The sequence below is a fragment of the Papaver somniferum genome, chromosome 4, assembly GCF_003573695.1.
Source record: "Papaver somniferum cultivar HN1 chromosome 4, ASM357369v1, whole genome shotgun sequence".
Classification (NCBI taxonomy): domain Eukaryota; kingdom Viridiplantae; phylum Streptophyta; class Magnoliopsida; order Ranunculales; family Papaveraceae; genus Papaver; species Papaver somniferum.
This window is the reverse complement of record NC_039361.1, coordinates 11,088,143-11,110,099: the sequence shown is the minus strand read 5'-3', so window position 1 is coordinate 11,110,099 and position 21,957 is coordinate 11,088,143. Positions and strand designations below refer to the sequence as shown.

At 37.0% G+C, this 21,957-nt stretch overlaps 1 protein-coding gene across 1 annotated transcript; it reads left to right on the top strand.

The window, feature by feature from the left end:
* The first annotated feature begins 19,786 nt into the window (after positions 1-19,786).
* Positions 19,787-20,959, top strand: LOC113271997 (uncharacterized mitochondrial protein AtMg00810-like). Its single transcript, XM_026521915.1, has one exon. The coding sequence runs from the start codon at positions 19,787-19,789 to the stop codon at positions 20,957-20,959; it is 1,173 nt and encodes a 390-aa protein (XP_026377700.1).
* The last annotated feature ends 998 nt before the right edge of the window (positions 20,960-21,957 follow it).

Here is a 21,957-nt window from a genome sequence, read left to right as displayed (position 1 = left end):
TGTGTCAGTCAAACTCTCTCTCAGCCGTTGATCTGGGATCTTCCTCGGGATTGGATGTACTAACACCCAAGGAGTACTATCCGGTGCTCCTCTAAGCCATCATACCTCTGTGATCCTCTGTCCCTGACCGTAAGATCTGCTGACCGGTGACATTTTCTGATGAGATGCTTGTTATCATGTTTTGATATGTCGTTTTGCATGCCTCCCACGTGTCTCTTCCTGTACACGTGGTGGATGATGAAAGGTGTACATACATTTGCAAAATGATTAAATCTGTGGTGCATTGTATAATTCACAACTGATCTATCCGAAGGTCTTGCAATTTTGAAAAGTGTATATATACAGGGATGTCTTTAAAGACTGAGTCCTAGATTAAGACACAAAAGAGTCTCAATCTATTTTACACGGTTTCAAATCCACCCCAAAATCAGCTTTCTCTCTAGTAAAAATGGTTTTCTCCCCAATACTGTAATTATTTTAAAATTTGAGCTCTGAATCGAACACATCACCGACCCACATGATATTTTTAATTTGATAATGATTGAAACAAAATAATTTCCTTAAATCATCAAACATATTAGGTAGCGAAAAAAAGTGATGAGTTTTTTCCCTATTATACAATACAACGCCAAATAAGCATTGCCAAGATCAACTGTAGTTCAACAAATTTGTATGTCCAAAAATGTCCGACTCCCACATCCAGTCTATTAGCGTACGGATTGGGTACATACTCACCCATAAAATGCCGGATAGGCCGGATGGTATTTGAGGATTGGTTGACAAATGCCGCAGAGGAGACATGGCCCACTCATTATGAGTGACTTCAAGAGTTGGAAAAAACAAAAAAGGACGGTGTGTATATATAATTATAACTAGATTTTGTGCCCGTGCTATGCCCGGGCGTCTTTTTCTTTTAATCATATTTTTGATTTAGTAAAGCTCGGCTTCGGCTTCGCTTCTCCTTGCCCCGTCCCGATTTGATTTGGTGGGCTCGGCTTCGCCTCGCCTCGATTTGAGAAAAACAGATGGAACTTGGGAGTGAATCATCTAAATTATAATGTGGAGAACATAACTTATTAGGGTTGACTAATAACTAAATTCTTAAGTAGTTCATTTTTCAAAATTAATAACCCCTAGATTTGAAAATTTCATACTAATTTGTTTTGCCAACATCCACCGATGCATCAATATAAGCGGAACCTAACTAACTACATCCCAATCATCATAAAGTTGATGAGCTACATCCCAATCATCATAAAGTTGATGAGCGACTTTATTATTTCTTAAACCTGTATGCTCATCATTCACCATTCACCATCATGCGATTGAAATTATTTGCTAAAGTCAAAAAGCTACAACCACACACATTTTTTTTCTATTATTTCCTAAACAACTAATTTATTAGGCATCTTTTTCTTTTAACCATTTTTTTATGTGCTAAAGCTCGCCCAGTCCCGATTTGATTTGGTATGGCTCGGCTTTGTCTCGCCCTGTCGCAATTTGATTTGGTGTGGCTTGGCTTCAGTGGCAGAGCCAGATAATAAAATAGGGGGGGACTAAAATAAAAATTTTGTATAAAATGTGGACATTAGCGGGCAAAATATAAAAAACAGGGGGACTAAATGCAAAATATATGACAAAACTAAAGGTGTTTTTAATGGTTTTATTGATTTTAGGGGGGCTAGAGCCAGGGTTAGTCAACCCTTGGATCCGCCCCTGCTCGGCTTCGCCTCGCCCCATCCCGACTTGATTTGGTATGGCTCGGCTTCGCCTCGCCCGGATTCGAGAAGAACAGATGAATATCACTCACAGGTTTGTAAAAAATTAGACATTTGAAAATTCATGTTATATGACTGTGCATGTAACCCCGTGAGAAATCAATTTTATGAAATGTAAGTCAAATTTCGTTTACGATTTTGCTACTTTAGAAGATTCTATTCAACACATTATATAGGAATTTAGATTTTTGATTTGGTGTGATATGACTTTGCCTCGCCTGATCGTGCATTTTTGAGTTGGTGTCGCTAGGCTTCGCCCACCCCTTCAATATAGATTTTTGATTTGGTGTACTACGTATAAAAATGAGTAGGTGACGATCAAAAACGGAATCATATAGTACATCAGTCTGAATGAATAAACCTTGATTAATTTTTAGTTGAGTATTTTGTATACCTTCTCTATGGTGAAAAATTAGCCTCTCATTAATTTTTGGATGAATCATTGACTGCACATAATATGTAAATGTAAAAAGAATCTTTGGAACGGAATGAATATGATAAAAGAAAAAATCACTTCTTCTATTTCGTTTTGATCCTCAAACACTTGAGCACATCATTAAACCCAAACGGTGTATATTCATGCACTCAACTTGAACCAAAATTTCCGAAAGTAGTTTATGGCTTCAACCACATATGGTAGTCTATGCATTGAAGCTATCCTTATATTATTGAATACTAATTACATTTGGGGATGTGCTCCACCATAGAAATATCTGCTAAGTTTGGTTTTGGACCACCTGTAAACTGGAGCTACGCAAACTTGCTTCGCCAATTCAATCCAAAAGTTACAAATGCAAATAGAATGGCATAGTTCTTTTTTTTGACTATATTTTTGATTTGGTAAATCTCGGCTTCGCCTCACCCAGCCCGGTCCCGATATGGTGTGGCTCGGCTACGCCTCGCCCATTCTTATAACTATATTTTTGATTTGGTAAAGCTCGGCTTCGCCTCGCCGCGTCCCGATTCCCGATTTAATTTGGTGTGGCTTGGTTACGCTTTGCTCTATGCTAATGCAGTTTTGAATTGGTGTGGCTCGGCTACGCCCTAAAAAAAAGTGAACACTCATGATATACAATCTTAATGATACATTACCAAAAAAGTATAATGAGTCATAAAATATAGATGCATTACCCAAAAAGTATAATGGGTCATAAAATATAAGTGCATTTTAAAAATCATAATGTTCAGTTGTAAAACAGCCAAACCTTGGTGCTTTCTACCGGTAGCATGTAACAATAGCAATAACTATAAAGGGAATTTGACCAGAAGCTATATTGAAATTTCTGGATTACCCATTGGATAATGGTTGAAATATTAGCATCGATGGATTCAATGCCAACAACGGACGATTTTCAACCGTTATAGTCATACTTTAGCCAAATGTGTATAAAGATTCAATACCGAAATACATAAATTAGTTACCTGTAGATATATATATTAAAATCTTTAGAGATTATTATATCCAGAATAACCCTGTCAACCCATGTTAAGGTGGGAAATGTAGGCTACCTGACAGTAGATCACAAAACCCCATTTCCTTAAAGGTAGGAAACGCAAGTTTCCTGCATTGCCATAAAATATATGAATCAACTCAATAACATGCATATTGGAAGACGTATTAGTACGTTCTCATAGCAAGGTGAGTATGTTAGTGATGAATTCAGCTTATAAGAAATAATCTATGATGCCAAAATTATTAATGGTGAATTTAAAACTCTTCCTCTAAACATAGTTAAGATTGAGGGTGGAATGTGCACAGCGAAGAAACTGCATTTTTAGTGTCTACACTGCTACTGCTAAAAAAATCGCAGTTTAGTTATTTATTTTAAAAAGTTCCCTTCCAATACAAAAAACTAGACACCTCAATCCAAGTCCTAGAGGCCCCTAGAATTTTCAGTGGAGTAACCAAAGCTTAGTGCTTCTGCACCAGTCTATACTGCAAGTCTAAATCGGATATAAGAAATCAGATTGGATTATAACCAAAACAGAACTTCTACCAATGTTATTGATCTCGCCGTATACCAAAAATCACTCTACTGTATAACAAAAATTAAAATACAACAAAATGTTTAAGAACTAAACTTGTAGAATGAACCAAAGAGGTAGGTAAAAAAAATAGAGGCTTGTAAATTCCAAATGAATTAATAGATAAATTGAAACTTTATCACAGTAGATTAGAGCCTAGTTAGGTTCATGCATTAAGACATTAAAGGCGTGGCGTCCTGACAAATAAAAAATCTTAGTGGGAAGGTGTCTATACCTGAGATTTTCAATGATGAGTTCTCGCATTCGGCAAGGCTGCTCACCGAGCCTCTGAAACACCTGGGAGTTGGTGATCGTTTTTGAAAAATCAAGAATAAACTAAAATTTAAAAACAACTTATGCGCAATACAAATAACCTGTAAGGTGTATGTTCTGAGGTCTAGGTCTTCAAACTGGATGAAACATAAATTCAACAAAACAATGGACACATAATAAGCATCAAGTGCAGCAACAATGGTGTTCCACTGAAAGGATTCCCTCTTTCGTTTGTTGGCTTGCCTAAAATTGGGTTTGGCAGTGTTGCAGTGGTCATCTACTTTTTCTTAGTCAACCACATAACATAAACCAAAATTAATCTACAACTTGAAAAAAGTTTAGATTACGAAATCCAGTTAAAAAATTCCAAGTAATTACACCAAAACGAAAGATGGTTATGCCCAAGCTTTAATGCAGCAAAAATGAAGTCGTGGGCAACAACTTGGGACCATTTTCTAAGAATTCTAAGAAAAAGAACATAAGTCTAGCAATGAAGCAAATGAAAGACCATTATACAACATGAATAAAGTTTAGATTACGAAACCCAGTGAAAATTTTCTAAGTAATTACATCAAGACGAAAGCTTATGCCCAAGCTAAATTACTGTTTTGCATACTGATCAAAATCTTGATGTCACACCTGTCATTTCTGTTCTTCCATTCACAATCAGCTTTACACTTGAACTTCGAGTTACAAAAATGTCGACATTGGGTCATTTCTAATATATCAATAGCCTCTCTAAGCACCTTTTCACTGAGAGAACATATGTAAACAGTCTTATCTATTTTCATAAATTCAATCAATGGTCCAATTCTATTTTCATAAATTCAATCAATAGTCCAATGGTGCCATCCTATTTATTTAAACATATAAATGCAATTCTAAATTGTGAGATTTAAGAACAACATACCATCTTTGCATATAAGAAGAAGAACTCTATTATCTCCCGGCATTTGTGTTACCCAATCAGGTTTTTAGGATCCTATTAGGCTTATCTACTGCTCGAAGTTTCAATGTTCTCCCTTTGTTGTTGATGCTGCTTCTTTGTGCCCATATCTCCCTGTCCTAGACCAGGGAATTGATACACTGAACACGACGTGAATATGGATTTGGATTCAAAAGATTAAAAATTAAAGTTTCTTTGTGACAACATCAACCGCTTCTGTGAATAAGATGAAACAATTAAAACAAAATAAATCAGACAGGATCCACAGGGAAACAACCGATTTTAGTGTTAGTACAAAACAGTTAGGGTTAAAAGAAAAAAGAAAAAAACTTACGTGATATACTAAACATGCTTGCGCAAATCAACCACCGATTTCTTTTATATTCAATAGATAAAAGAGCTTACGAAAAAAAATTCAAGAATTGAACCAATATTAATTTTGTTACTAAGAAAAATCATGAGGAGGAAATATATGAATGATGAATAGAGTTAGGATATATCAAACGCCTTATGCACAAAAAATTAGTTAAGAACGACATTAATCTATGCAACAAACAAAATAGAAAAGTTAGTTAGTTAAAATATTATGTTCTGGAAAGAGAAAAAAAAATAGAAGGATCCTGGAGTCACAAAAAAGATTTTGTTTTTTAGGGTTTTTCTGTGAGAGGGGAAAATTATTTGGGACGAAAAGAGTTGGAGATGTTTTTGGTTTCTGGATTGCAGTATTGTTCTATGGATTGGAAGCATATCATTAGTTGTTAGGATTTGGCATGTGTTTTTTTTGGTTTTATGTTTTGTTAGCGAAATTGATACACAAAAGGGTTTTGTATGTTTTTTTTTAGGTTTTATGTTTTGTGCCGGAAATTTGTGTGGAATTCCTTTTTTTTTCTCTTTTTTGAGGAAAAGTGAAACGGAGCAATTATGTGAGAGGGTGACGGTCACCGTTCAACGTGGAGCCTAAGGAGCTTAGAATTTTAAAGGAGTTAGATGTAAGTTTATTTTGCTGGTCTAGTTGGCATTTATCGAGAGACAAAATTTTAACATATATTTAAATCAATGATTAACTGTTTACTGCTAAAAAATTTCAAGAATTGAAGTGCTGGAGGATATTGAACCGGTCATATGTAAAAAAAAGATACCTCCAATATCGACATGGCATTAGCTGAGGGGATTATTAAAAATATGGTTAACGAATGTTCCAAAACAAAGAAAGAACTATTTGGGAATTGATTGATAATACTAAAACTCGAAATCTCTTCCGGGTTAAAGATGCAAATCCTCACTATACAATACATACCTATTTATGGAGTTTGAATTGGGACGCTCTATTGGTTCCATAATCCACAGCTTATGAGTTTGTACCTGTTGTTTTTCTTTTGTCTTGTCTGTTTAACTTCTTTATTCTTCTCTGCCCCCTTTGACTTGAGTTTTCTCTATTGATGTACTTTGTTTTTAGTTTTACCTATTGTAAATCCTTTGCATACCAATAAAGATCTTCTTTCTTCAAAAGAGAGATAGCAAAAAAAAATAAAAAAAAAAGTTGAAGGGACGTCAGCTTTTAAGGACATCATATTTTTATGGAGTGAGGGCTTGTTTTTCGTTAACACATTATTACATTAAAATTTATAGAGAAAAGATGCATTTTTGAAGTGGAAAAAAATGAGAATACAAGAATTGTTAAAGCAATGTTCGGGTTAATATAATACAGTAAGAAATAGGTTGTTATGTCGAAACTAATTAACGTCTGTAAAATCCAACTTGTAATAATTGAAACACACATATTGTTTAGGTTTTCATCATCTGCAATAGAAGAGACCTTCCTTGATGTTTCTATATATATGATAATACATCTACACTTGCATAGTTGCATGGAATGTCAATGTTGAGATGAAGAAAATAGAGAAAAGAGTAAGTTTTTGGAGAAAAACGGTTATGTAGAGAGGAGAGGAGAAAAATGGCCGGATCAAAATCACGAGAAATAAGTATTTTTTTACTTTTTGTCTCATACTAAATTCATCACTCTTTTGAGGAAATACTTTCATGGCCAATTTATTTCGCCATGGCATAGTGTTGGCCCCTACTTAACGGTGGAAGTATTACATTGTTTCTCTTATCGTGCCCCGTGCTCATGTTCATGATACAACTCAAGTTATGTGAATGACATACCGTAATTAATTTCGAATGAAAAATTGCAATAACTGGCAAAACCAGATGTAAATGACAAGGGAAATCTCTTGTTGCATATATTTGTAGCGAATTTAATCAATCATCCAACATAGTGTCGTATTATTATGACTACACTGGTGGTCGAAAGATAGAGGGTAGGAGCAGTGGCCAACCAAAATTTCCCTCGATTCAGTTCCTAAGATAAGCATACTGAACTCAAGTCTATGGACCATTTTCCGACCTAGAAAAGCCTTTTCTCAAACGTGAATCAAGGAGGCTTGGAGTATATTTTTCACTCACAATTGATTCCATGAAGAGAAAACTCGTTTGTTCCTCATGGAATGGTGAATTGTTATCTAGCTCTACCAAGTTTCACTTTCTAAATACCCCTCAATCACTCGAACTCCACCTTATTGGTATTTTTATTTGCTAATCAACATATAGGTAGGTCCCACATGGGACCAACACCTCAGGATCGGCAGGGTCATTTGTTTTGTCCCCTGACTCCCCACCAGGTGTGTGTGGGTTTTCATCATCGTTATTTTCATTGTTTGTGGATCATTTTTGTTTTCCAATTACCTAGATTTACCGGGTTGTCCTAAGAGCGTTAGGTATGAGTCAGAAGAAGAATATTTTTACTTTATAAAAAGTTGATTATTTTGCTATTAGAAATTGTTCTCCAATTTTATACCTAACCTCTTCGTTTTTAACTGATCAAATTTGTATTTGGACACAAGTACGCATAGTAAAGTATAATATGATATGTCACCCAAAATCAAGACATACTTTTTTATTTTACATTTTAAAGCAAAGTAATTAAACCGAAAATCCTCCAAGGGATTTGGCTCCTCTTCTAAAGATGATGAAGCTTATAGCTGGGTGGTGTCGTGGTAAGTGAACCTGTCGAGTTTGATAGAAAAATGAGATATATGGGGACAGAATTGCAAAAGACCGCGTAACAAATATGTGATATGGCTTCCCAATGGTACGAGTTCGATTTGTACCGTCTGTAATTTCAACAAAGCATTTTTTTCAAGGTTGACATCTACAACGTACGTATTTGATTTCATCAAGGAAAGTTTATATATATATATATATATATAGGCATCCATCTCGGCAGCACTATCTTCACCATGCGACCTAGACCTCAATTTTTGTGTTACAACAATCATGGATTCCTTTACCCAATGCATTGCGTTTTTGTTATCATTTCAGTTTCCTCCTCCATCTCAATATTTTAAGATTGTTGTTTCCAAAATAGAATAGAAAATCTAAATTAGTGCTTTGGTATGGGCCATTTGAAGTTGTTACAAATAAATAAGTAGCTAGGCTAGTTTATAACAAGGTTTGAAAAACAGGTCACGGCTCAGGTAACGGCCACTGAGCGTGACTGTTATAACGCGTTTTGACGGGTGTGAGCACGTTTCAGGCAAAATTCGCGTTATTTAGGTAAAAAACGCGTTTTTTATACGTTATTCTAAAATAATGGGCGTTATAACGGTTAAATATAAAATGAAAAAGAGTTATGGTTTGAAATTCCTATTTAACAGTTACAACGTGCTTGGAAACAGTTATAACGGGTTTAATAACGTTGTTGTAACGTTTTTTATATATTATTGTTTTATTCTTTTATTTTTACAATATTAGTTGAAATTTTTTAATCATTAATTTAAAATATAAAGAATTGTAAGAAAATATTTTTATATTATTTTTTATTAAAAAACGGTTATAACTGACGTGAAAATAGAAAAATGGTCTAAAAAACTTACGTCAAAATGTTATTTAGATGGAAAAACGTAAAATTCAATTTTAGAAAAACGGTTATGACGTGTGTGAAAACGGAAAAACGGTCCTAAAAAACTGTCGTTATTTCCTACTTATCGGCATTATATAGGCACGGGGTTCGGGGACACTCAGGGCCACGGTATATGGGTGTGACCGTTTTAACGGGTGTTTTTCAAACCTTGGTTTATAGATAACATTCATAACATACTCATGTTGACTAAAAAACACAATAATGGGGCTGTTTGGTAACCATTATTTTAATGGATTATCATCCCATAATCCATTATGCAGATTATAATGGATTCTATATGCGTTTGGTAATCATTATAATAATTGATTATTTTAATCATAATTGAAAAAATCCATTATTTCCATAAACAGAAAAAAGTTGTTTAAATTTTATTATAATCAATTATTTTTTCTTAATAAAATTGAGTTATGTTTATTCCTCTTATTTTCTATAAACTATCAAGAGAGGGTTAAAAAAACACTCGGGAACTTAGAAAAAAGTTCTAGATCATTATTTTTTCCACTACTTTTAGGGAGCATTTTTTAAAGATAATCAATTATTTGATAAAGGTGTTTGTGAAAATTTATTATAAAAATGATTATACTAAAATCATTTATCTATTTTTGATTATCTATAATCATAAATAGATAATCATAAATTTTGCCAAACAAGGCCAATTTTTGAGCCTTCTTTATTCTAACATGAGCCTATCAATATGGTTTGCGTGTTTAATCCAAGAAGCCAAAATGACAAGAGTTACTAGGTTGTTGATAAAGTAACTTGGTAGAATGATGCTTTCTATTGTTGTTATCTGCCATCACAAAGGAGCAAGTGAGAAACATGTAATTAATGATATTATTGAAAAGGATCATTCTTACGGAGTTATGATATGCTTTAATTAGGCAATCATTAATTGTTGTAGTGTTACTACAAACACACAGACTTTTCACATACACAATACATAACAAAGGTCAAGTCAACTATTGTTGACTTGACATACACACTCTCTAGTACATCCCCTCAAACTGTTAAAGACTAACATTCATAACCGTTTGATGAAAAACAGAAAAAACAACAAACACACATACTTTTCACACATACACACACAAAATACAAAACAACGGTCAAGTCAAGTAACACACTTGTCCCAAAATATGAGACCACCGATTGTACAATCGGTAGATAATAAACATCACGAAACTACCGATTGTGCAAATAGAGAAATTTAAGATTCTATTGGTTTTTGAAAAATTTGAATCCGGGGTTACTACTACAATTGGTAGATAAAGAACAACACGAGAATACCGATTGGACAATCGGTAGAAAATAAACATCACGAAACTACCGATTGAGCAAATAGAGAAATTCAAAATTCCATTGGTTTTTGAAAATTTTGAATTTGGGGCTACTACCATAATCGGTAGATAAATAACATCGCGAGACCACCGATTGTACAATCGGTAGAAAATAAACATCACGAAACTAACGATTGCGCAAATAGATAAATTCAAAATTCCATTGGTTTTTGAAAAAATTGAATTTGGGGCTACTAAAATCGGTAGAAATTAAACATCACGAAACTACCGATTGAGCAAATATAGAAATTCAAAATTCCATTGGTTTTTGAAAATTTTGAATTTGGGCTACTACCACAATCGGTAGATAAAGAACATCACAAGACTACCGATTGTACAATCGGTAGATAATAAACATCAGGAGACTACCGATAATGTAAATAGAGAAATTTAAAATTTCATTGTTTTTTGAAAAATTTGAATTTGGGGCTACTACCACAATCGGTAAAAAATTAACATCATGAAATTACCGTTTTAACTACCGATTATAATTTTCATAACACAAACCAACATACATCAATATAAATTACAGATTATAATATTGTCTACCGATTATGAAGGGTATTTTAGATATTTTGAAAAAAAAATTGAGACAAGCTTTATTTTATTTTTGGGCAACCCATTTTTGTCTTATTAGTCGCCCATAATTCTTTCGGGGTCGCCCTCAAAGACTCCAGGATATATACGGGGCTTGGAAACAAAACAATTGTTAATTATTAATGTTACTCATCTCTTTTTTATTACCTCTAATTAAGTTCATTGGTGTGTTGTTTATCTTTGTCTCTCTATTCTATGTTGTGTTTTATCTTCTTTTTTTCCATTCTCAGATCCTAGTTAGTAATTCTCCGAATCATTTCTGAATGATTCGCGAACGTATCCGAACTGCCCGAATCCGAATGATATTTCCGAACTATTTGAACTTCAAATCTAGTTCGCGGATTATATGGACCTCACGAATGATTCGCGAACGTATGCGAACTTACCGAATCCGAATGATATTTCCGAACTAGAACTCCCATAGATAACTCTCCGACCAGAATTATGTTGATTGGTTTTTGTTTGATTTTGTATATACTTTATTTTTAAATATAATTATTCAGTTAAAATTTTCTATTGGTAGTTGTTTGATCAGGTTTTATATGTTTCTTTTTGTTTAAAAGTCTATAAACTCGTTTTAAATACATTTATGCGATTAAATTGTTTACTTCTTGTTAAATAATCACGCTAAAATATTTTTTTCCATCTTATAAATCATATACAAATAAAATTAGTCTCGTAATAAGGTCATAATATTTATCAATTTATCATATATGTAAGACGAATTTTAAGTGTCGAACTCACATTTATAAAACGAATATGCACGTACATATGCCGTTCCGAACTACTGTCCGAACAACGAACCGTTGACCGGATTTTTGATCGAATCCGATCTATCCGGATCCGTATAATTCTCGTTCATAAATAAACATTCATTTATTTAAAAAGAAACAACACAAAAAATGATCAAGTCATTTGTATTTGTTCTCATTTCATAATTCAACATGCTGAAGCATCAATCTTCACTTACATCGTAGCATGTTTCGTAGTATACCAATACTTTATTATCACATACGAAACACCAACGAAGTCCAGTGGAAATATTAAGACGCCACATATGCAGGTTCAGGTAGATGACTATTGGTGCCACCGGAATCGAGAATTATCTCTTCTTGTTAAAGTCTGCGGGCATCCAACTCAAAACTAATTGGCAATAAGTGGAGCGTCCTTTCCATATTATATTTTAAGTTCATTATGCGGAAACTAGGGATGTGGGACTATTTGTCCTTTCACACCCTCCCTCACGTGTAAGTCCAATCACTCGGCCTAACACGTGGACCTACGCACGTGTGGGTCTTGGGTGTGCAGGTGACATCGGTCACGGTCCACCCCACGTACAGGTCATATGAGTGACCAGTCATTCGGTCACAGGTGTACATGTGCCCACTCGGGTCACGACGACTACTAATTCGGCCTACACCCCGCTTATGGGACCTAGCTCTGATACCATGTTAAAGTCTGCGGGAATCCAACTCAAAACCAATTGGCAATGAGTGGAGCGGCCCTTCCATATTACTCCCTCTGTTTCTGAAAGACCGTCCTCTATTCCTTTTTCGTCAGTTTCAAAATTGTGTCCAGTTTCTGTTTATAGTCATACTTTTTCAATAAACTCTCTAATATACATTTGAATTCTTCATAATCATAAATCCATTTTTAACGTGACTCAATCTAAAATATTAAAGAAATTAGTATAATTGAGGAAACAAATATATCATTGATTCCTTTTAAAAAAATATACATTTAATTCTAAAAAATAAATTTCTTATAAAGTTTATACTTCATAAATTCAATATCTTTTAAATTTTCCTTTTAAATTTCTTATTTATAACTCTCACAACAATTTTGGATAGTCTTTATTACTAGCAGTTTTATTAAAATAAAATAGGTAAGTAATTAAGGGTAGTCAAGAAAAATAGTATGGTCTCCTTAATATTTTGAGAAAGCCAAAGCGGACTATCTTTGTGAAACGGAGGGAGTATATTTTAAGTTCATTATACGGAAACTAGGGATGTGGGACTATTTGTCCTTTCACACTTCTATTTGTCTTTGTTGGCTAACTTTGGTCGCCAATGCTGACGGAAGATATATAGATTCACCGAATAATGAAACGTGTACCTGATATTTACCATTTTTAGTTTTCACCAATGTCTTAACTATCAAAGCACCATCTCTTGAAAAAAGAGATCAGAAATCAACAAAAGTTGGTTAACATGGTGGATGGCAGACGTAACCACGTAACCATGAATACATATATTAAACGGAGCGGATACGATGTGGTCCCTCTTTATATTTTGACACATATTGTAAAGTAGAAAAAAAGAATTAAAAACTGTTTTATTACACAACTGTTTAACTAAAAAAGAAATTAACTTCCTACTTTTTCTTAAAAAGTGAATGCTTTACGAGAATTTAGAGGGGCAGATTTTTAAGTTATACAAGTGTCAAGAAATAAAAATGGGTCACATCGTAGACCGAGCGTATATTAAAGGTGGTTAACATGGTGGCTGTTGATAAAGAACATCCCAAGACGGCAAATTCAATATCTCACCTCATTGTAGTGGAGGAGAACCTCCATTTTCTTTCAAATATTTTACTGCTTCCACTAATAATCTCGTAGCAAAGCAGTATCTCCTGAAATAGTCTTCCAATATACTAGAGAGAGCGATGGACGTAGAGAACGGGAAAAAAATGCTATATGATGAAGAGAATATTCTTGCTATTAAATTGAATCGTTCAATTTTTTTGGAAGAGAAACTTCTGAAACCTAACTAAATAATATGTTGAGAACAGTACCGACTGCATGGTTTACCTAATCCAACTCTCAAACAACCCAACTCTTAAGTCTCTAACCCTACTTTTCCACCACATAAACAACAAGTACAACATCACAAACGCATTTAGATGGGACTTGGGAGTCTCTTGCAGACTTGATTAAATAAAAATTACCAGTTCAGTAATCAGTTTATTTGGAAGTCAAGTTTTTCTTTCGTTTTCCATCAGAAAAAAAGATTTTCATTTACTTTAAACAAGCTACACCCAAATAAGGGTATCTTTTTACGGCCTAAAAAACGTTAAATCGAAAAAAGCAAAAATGGAAGTCTCAAAACACAAGTTTAGAGGAAAACGGATGAGCCCACGTTGCTCCTACCCCCTAGCTTTGGCTTGGCACAGTACTCTACGTCTCGACCCATGCAAGACCAAACTACACACGCTGTACCGCGTAGCTTGCTACATCAACAGCCAGTCTTGCAGCTCTTGCCCAACCAAACCTTAGCTTGTCGAGTTTGCTGTGTCTAAGGCTGACCACGTCTTCACATATGATAGAAAACTGAGAAGGAAATTATAATTGCGAGACACCACATGTCCTAACTAATCCATGCATGGAAAGTTTTATAGAGTTTCAAGATAATGTTTGAGATATTCATTCTGGTATTACGGTGCCAGACCCGCAAGACTTAATTACACCTAGTAAGCAGATAAGACTCCGAATTCAACCATCCTTTGTCCTATAGTAGCAACCCTGAAGCATGTCTTTCAAGAATCTTCGGACAGCTCAAGCATATTAAAGAGTGACTACTAGCCTCCGAATCTTGAAACGAAGCCCTTCGAACCTAAACTAAGCCAAGGCGTGACCTTTGAAGGGCTGCCTTGCAAAAGAAAGGTTGTGCATTTTGAATTTTGCAACCACTCCTACCGAAACTCGGTATAGTAGTACTAGAGCTGGCAATTTATGGCCGACCTGCGAGTTCACCCTTACCCGGCCCACTATAAAAAATGCTCGAAAGCGGAAACCTATTCCTTGTGTGATTACGGATTACGGAGTAAGCGTATTTATGTGTCCGTTGTGGCAAAGGAAAAAGAGTCGCTTAAAACCTGTTCACATATACCTATCAAACACTTAATTTTCTCATCTCCTTCCTCTTTATATAGCTTTTCGTCTTTCTAAGTAATTAGGTGGCCTCGCTCTCACTATATTATAATTACAGGTAAGATGACTGTTATTGTTCCGTGCATGAGCTGGGTTCCAATCTGCTGAAGAGACCTACTTGGATTGTTCTACAAAAACAATCAAGGTATGGATGCCGATAAAATGTGCCGAGTAGACATCAAGGGCGGAGTTAGGTTTTAACAAATATATCATTCATTCCTTTTAAGAAAATATACATTTAATTCTAAAAAGTAAATTTTTTATAGAGTTTATACTTCATAAATTCGATATCTTTTAAATTTTCCTTTTATATTTCGTATTTATAACTCTCACAACAATTTTGGATAGTCTTTATTACTAGTATTTTTATTAAAATAATATAGGTAAGTAACTAAGGGTAGTCAAGTAAAATAGTATGGTCTCCTTAATATTTTGAGAAAGTCAAAGCGGACTATCTTTGTGAAACGGAGCGAATATATTTTAAGTTCATTATGCGAAAACTAGGGATGTGAGACTATTTGTCCTTTCACACTTCTATTTGTCTTTGTTGGCAAACTTTGGTCGCCAATGCTGACGGAAGATATAGAGATTCACCGAATAATGAAACGTGTACCTGATATTTACCATTTTTAGTTTTCACCGGTGTCTTAACTATCAAAGCAGCATCTCTTGAAAAAAGAGATCAGAAATCAACAAAAGTTGGTTAACATGGTGGATGGCAGACGTAACCACGTAACCATGAATACATATATTAAACGGAGCAGCTACAATGTGGTCGGGCCCATACTTCAAGTATGTGGTCCCTCTTTATATTTTGACACATATTGTAAAGTAGAAAAAAAAATTTAAAAACTGTTTTATTACACAACCGTTTAACCAAAAAAGAAATTAACTTCCTATTTTTTCCCAAATAAGGGTATCTTTTTACGGCCTAAGAAATGTTAAATCGAAAAAAGCAAAAATGGAAGTCTCAAAACAGAAGTTTAGAGAAAAACGGATGAGCCCACGTTGCTCCTACCCCCTAGCTTTGGCTTGGCACAGTACTCTACGTCTCTACCCATGCAAGACCAAACTACACACGCTGTACCGCGTAGCTTGCTACATCAACAGCCAGTCTTGCAGCTCTTGCCCAACCAAACCTTAGTTTGTGGTGATGTGGATGGTAAGCTTGTCGAGTTTGCGTGTCTAAGGCTGACCACGTCTTCACATATGATAGAAAACTGAGAAGGAAATTATAAGCGAGACACAACATGTCCTAACTAATCCATGCATGGAAAGTTTATAGAGTTTCAAGATAATGTTTGAGATATTCATTCTGGTATTACGGTGCCAGACCCGCAAGATTAATTACACCTAGAAGCAGATAAGCCCCGATTAATTCAAGCAATCAACCTAGATGTTCTCATAGCAACCCTGAACATGTCTTTCAAGAATCTTCGGACAGCTCAAGCATATTAAAGATTATATGATCCATGGGGAAACGACTATAGACGTATATATTTAGATGATATATTAGAGATATTTAGTTACCATAATATTCTGGGAGAATACCAGATTTTCTGTAATACTCAAACTCTATTTATATGAGTTTATGGAATAATAATAATTAAGGATTGATTAACCTCCGACATGGTATCACGAGGCCAACCTCGATCCATCTTCTTCTTTCTCTAAATTACCAATAATCATCCATGGCAAGTGACAAAAAATCCTTACATCCGGCTTTCGCCGTTTCTAACATCAAAGTTTTGATCCCTATTACTCTAGATATCAAACAAGATGAATATTCTTCATGGGTTTTCCTTTTCCAACTTCATCTACAAGCACACAACCTCGTTTTTCTTATTGACGATTCCGCTCCACCACCAGATCTTGATGCTGCCACCATACTACAACTTGATGCCCTCTGCCGTCAATGGATGTTCTCCACCATGGCCAAAGATTTGATGCTTACAGTTCTCAAAACTGGTAAACCTGCGAAAGAGTTATGGAATCATCTTAAAAATATTTTCCAAGACAACAAAGGAAGCTGTGCCGCTAACCTAGAAAGTAAGTTCGTGAATCTAAGATTTGTTGATTGTAACAATGTTGATGATTATTGTGATTAACTACAGGCACTTTCGAATCGACTAAGTGATCTTGATTTTCCAATGGATGAAAAACGTTTGGTTATACAACTTGTCAATGGACTTCCGGAGGAATACAATATTGTTGCCTTCTTCATCCAACAATCGGTGCCATCTTTTGACACTGCTCGCTCTCAATTACGCACTGAGGAGATTCGCCGTGAACAGCAATCAAACTTCAGCTCCCATACTGCCCTTGCGGCTGCCAACAACCAGCGTTCACCTGCTACTTCTTCTTCCGTCATCAGCAGTTTTCACTCAGCGTCTGCCCACCAGCGTTCCGAGCCCAGTTCCCTGATGGGCCACCAAGCTGCTCTTCTGCCAACTCCACCAGGCCCAATACGTCACCCTACTGCACCCAACTGGGCTCCCCAATGGACGTCTCCCCCAAGCCCATACCCTGATGTACCTTACTGGAGTCAGCAGCATCATCTCTCTGGTCGTGGCCGAGGTCGTCAGTTCCGTGGGCGTGGCCGTGGTCGCGGACGCACCTTCTCACCAGCCCGTTCACCACAAGCTTACGTCACTCCTACAACGGAATACCTTCAACCATCGGATATTGCCGAAGCATACAGCTCCATGAGCATTCGAGCGCCTGATGATGACTTCTACATGGACACTGGCGCAACATCACACATCACCTCGGATCCAGGTACTTTACATAATGTTTTTCCTTCGAGCAATGTGCGGTCTATCTTAGTGGGTAATGGCAGCAGCATTCCGGTAACTGCTAGTGGCTCTAGGTTCATAGATCTTCCATCTCACACCCTTCATCTCAAAAATACTCTTGTCGTTCCTTCCATCATCAAAAACTTAATCTCTGTTCGTAAATTTACCACTGATAATCATGTGTCTGTTGAATTTGATCCTTATGGTTTTTCTGTGAAGGATTTGAATTCGAGGAAGAATATTCTCCGATGTGATAGTTCTGGGGAGCTTTATCCCATCACCACTTCTGCCGTGCATTCCTCCCTTTCGCCACTACCTCACCAATTCTCTCTTGCTGTCTGCTCACCTGACGTTTGGCATAATCGCCTCGGCCACCCTGGCGGGGCTATCTTAGATGCTTTACGCACAAAGTCTTTTATTAAATGTAATAAGAATCTTTCCCCCAATCTTTGTCATTCTTGTCAACTTAGCAAACATGTTCGTCTTCCCTTTTATGACTCTCATTCTACTAGTGCTGCTCCTTTTGATATTATTCATAGTGATTTATGGACATCTCCGTTGAATTTAGACACGGGTTTTCGTTATTATCTTCTCTTATTGGATGATTTCACTAATTATCTATGGGTTTTTCCACTAAAACTCAAATCCCAAGTCTTCACCAAATTTTTGGAATTCCGTTCTTTTGTTCAAACTCAATTTGAACGCCAAATTAAGTCATTCCAATGCGACATGGGTCGCGAATTTGATAATTCCTCTTTTCATAATTTTGCTAGTCAAAACGGCTTAGTATTTCGCTTCTCTTGTCCTCATACATCCTCTCAAAATGGTAAGGCGGAACGCATGATTCGCCGAATCAATGATATCACTCGTACCCTAATGACCCATGCCTCCGTTCCTCATAAATATTGGGTCTATTCTCTTCTTATGGCCGTCTACTTACACAACATTCTTCCCACTAAAATTCTCCGCTTCCAATCTCCGGTGTCCGTCTTATATAGACGCCAACCCACATATGATCATCTTCGCATCTTTGGTTGTCTTTGCTACCCTAATCTTTCTTCCACAACACCACACAAACTTGCTCCTCGTTCCACTAGGTGTGTCTTTCTTGGTTTTCCATCTAATCATCGTGGTTATCGTTGTCTTGACATTTCCACAAACAAATTCATCATTTCAAGACATGTCACATTTGATGAAACCATCTTCCCTTTTTCAAGTCCCTCTCATCTAGACTCTTCCCCTTCTCAAGACCCACAAATCCATCCTCTTTACTCCTTCCTAGACTCCTCCACATATCCCCCTCCTGTAGCCTCTCCTAATACTCATCCATCTCCATCCTTCTCCGTCCCTGTTGACGGCCCAGTCGTCTCAAACCAACAGCCAAAGCTGTACTCTCCCCCTCATCGACGCCAATCTCGTCCTTCCCAACCCACTCCCACTGAGCCCACTCTTTCTTCCGAGCCACTCATCCTTCCAAGCCAACTCGTCCTTCCCAGCCCACTTTTGCTGAGCCCACTACCCATGACTCTCCACCGTCCTCCCTTACCCAGCCCATTACCGTGCAGCCCAACACGGTCTCCTCTCCACAGCCCATCAATGCCCCGTCCAACCCCTCCAGCCCACTCCCTCCGACCTCCCTTCCAGCCCACTTCTTCCAACAGCTACTCGCCCAACTACTAGGGCTTCCCGTGGCATTTTCCGCCCCATTCAGCGACTGAACCTTCATGTCCAGTCCAACTCTCCAATTTCCCCTCTTCCACGTTCTTATCTTTATGCTCTTCGAGACCCTAACTGGAATGCTGCCATGTGGAACGAATACCTTGCTATGATTAAGACCGGCACTTGGGTACTAGTTCCTCGCCCCAGGAACGCCCATATCATTCGGTCGATGTGGCTCTTCCGTCACAATTTTCACGCTGATGGCACCTTGCAGCGGTACAAGGCTCGTCTAGTAGCCAATGGCAAGTCTCAACAGGTTGGAGTTGATTGTTTTGAAACGTTTAGTCCGGTTGTTAAACCAGCGACTATACGTACTGTGCTCAGTATAGCAACATCACGTTCTTGGGGTATTCGTCAGCTGGACGTTAAAAATGCTTTTCTTCATGGTGACCTAGCTGAAACGGTTTAAATGCATCAACCACCGGGTTTTGTTGATTCTGCTCATCCCTATTATGTTTGCCGCCTTCGTCGATCTCTTTATGGACTTAAACAAGCACCTCGGGCATGGTTTCAACGTTTTGCACAATTTATTATTGGTTGCGGTTTTCGTGGAAGTGTTTGTGATTCCTCACTATTTGTTTATCACTCTGGTTCGGAAATTGCATACTTATTACTATATGTGGATGATATTGTTTTAACCGCTTCTACTGATGCCCTTCTAGGTCGTTTCATTGAGTTAATGAAACGTGAATTTGCTATGACTGATCTTGGTGCGTTACACCAATTTCTGGGTATCACTGTGACCCGCTCAGATTCAGGATTGTTTCTGTCACAGTCTTCATATGCACAGGATATTATTGCTCGTGCATCGATGACGAACTGCAACCCAGTCGCTACTCCAGTCGATACACAACCGAAGCTCAGTACTACATTTGGCCCTGCACTCAAGGATCCAACATTATACAGAAGTCTAGCCGGAGCTCTTCAATACCTGACTTTCACCCGCCCCGACATTTCTTATGCCGTGCAGCAGGTTTGCTTATTTATGCATGACCCTAGGGAATCACATATGCAGGCTATTAAACGCATTCTCAGGTATCTTCAGGGCACTCTTGATCACGGTTTATTTCTGTCCGCTTCCACTGTTACTGGTTTGACTGCGTACTCTGATGCTGACTGGGCGGGTTGTCCGGATTCTCGTCGGTCGACCTCTGGCTACTGCATTTTTCTTGGAGACAACCTGATATCTTGGTCATCCAAACGACAAGCTACTGTATCTCGTTCTAGTGCGGAGGCCGAATACAGAAGAGTGGCCAATGCTGTTGCTGAGACTACTTGCTTACGCAATTTACTTCTCGAGCTTCACATCCCGTTACGACGTGCCACTATTGTCTACTGTGATAACATTAGTGCCATTTACATGACTGGGGATCCTGTCCAGCACCAACGCACTAAACATGTGGAGATTGATATTCATTTTGTACGTGAGCGTGTACGTATCGGTGACATTCATGTCTTGCACATCCCTTCTGACAGTCAATATGCAGATATCTTCACCAAGGGCCTTCCTCGAGTATGGTTTGTTCGTTTCCGTTCTAGTCTTAACGTGTGCTCCTCTCCCGTTACGACTAAGGGGGTGTAATAGACAATATATTATATTTAGAGATGATATATTTAGAGATATTTAGTTACCATAATATTCTGGGAGAATACCAGATTTTCTGTAATACTCAAACTCTATTTATATGAGTTTATGGAATAATAATAATTAAGGATTGATTGACCTCCGACAACGACCATGTAAGAGTGACTACTAGCCTCCGAATCTTGAAACGAAGCCCTTCGAACCTAAACTAAGCCAAGGCGTGACCTTTGGTGTTCATTTACATTGATGGAAGGGCTCCTTGCAAAAGAAAGGTTCTGCATTTTGAATTTTGCAACCACTCCTACCGAAACTCGGTATAGTAGTACTAGAGCTGGCAATTTATGGCCGACCTGCGAGTTCACCCTTACCCGGCCCACTATAAAAAATGCTCGAAAGCGGAAACCTATTCCTTGTGTGATTACGGATTACGGAGTAAGCGTATTTATGTGTCCGTTGTGGCAAAGGAAAAAGAGTCGCTTAAAACCTGTTCACATATACCTATCAAACACTTAATTTTCTCATCTCCTTCCTCTTTATATAGCTTTTCGTCTTTCTAAGTAATTAGGTGGCCTCGCTCTCACTATATTATTGTTACTACCCTTTTTCTAGTAGCAACAACCAAACGAACAAGATCATTGGATCTAGTTCTAAACCATAAAACAGCAAGTAGAAGATGAATTTAAATAAATAAATAACAATAGTTTCACACAACCATAATTTACGTGGTTCGACATCGGAGTGTCTACATCCACGGGAGGGTAAAAGAGTTTTATTATGATCTTTATTTGTTACAAGGGTGATGAACCCCATTAATGATGATGATGTTCAGTGAAAGTTTCAATAACGAAGGTATAACGAAGATGTAACGAAGGTATAACGAAGATGTAACGAAGGTAAAACGAAGGTTCCGAAGGTATAACGAAGGTATAACGAAGGTTCCGAAGGTATAACGAAGGTATAACGAAGATGTAACGAAGGTAAAACGAAGGTTCCGA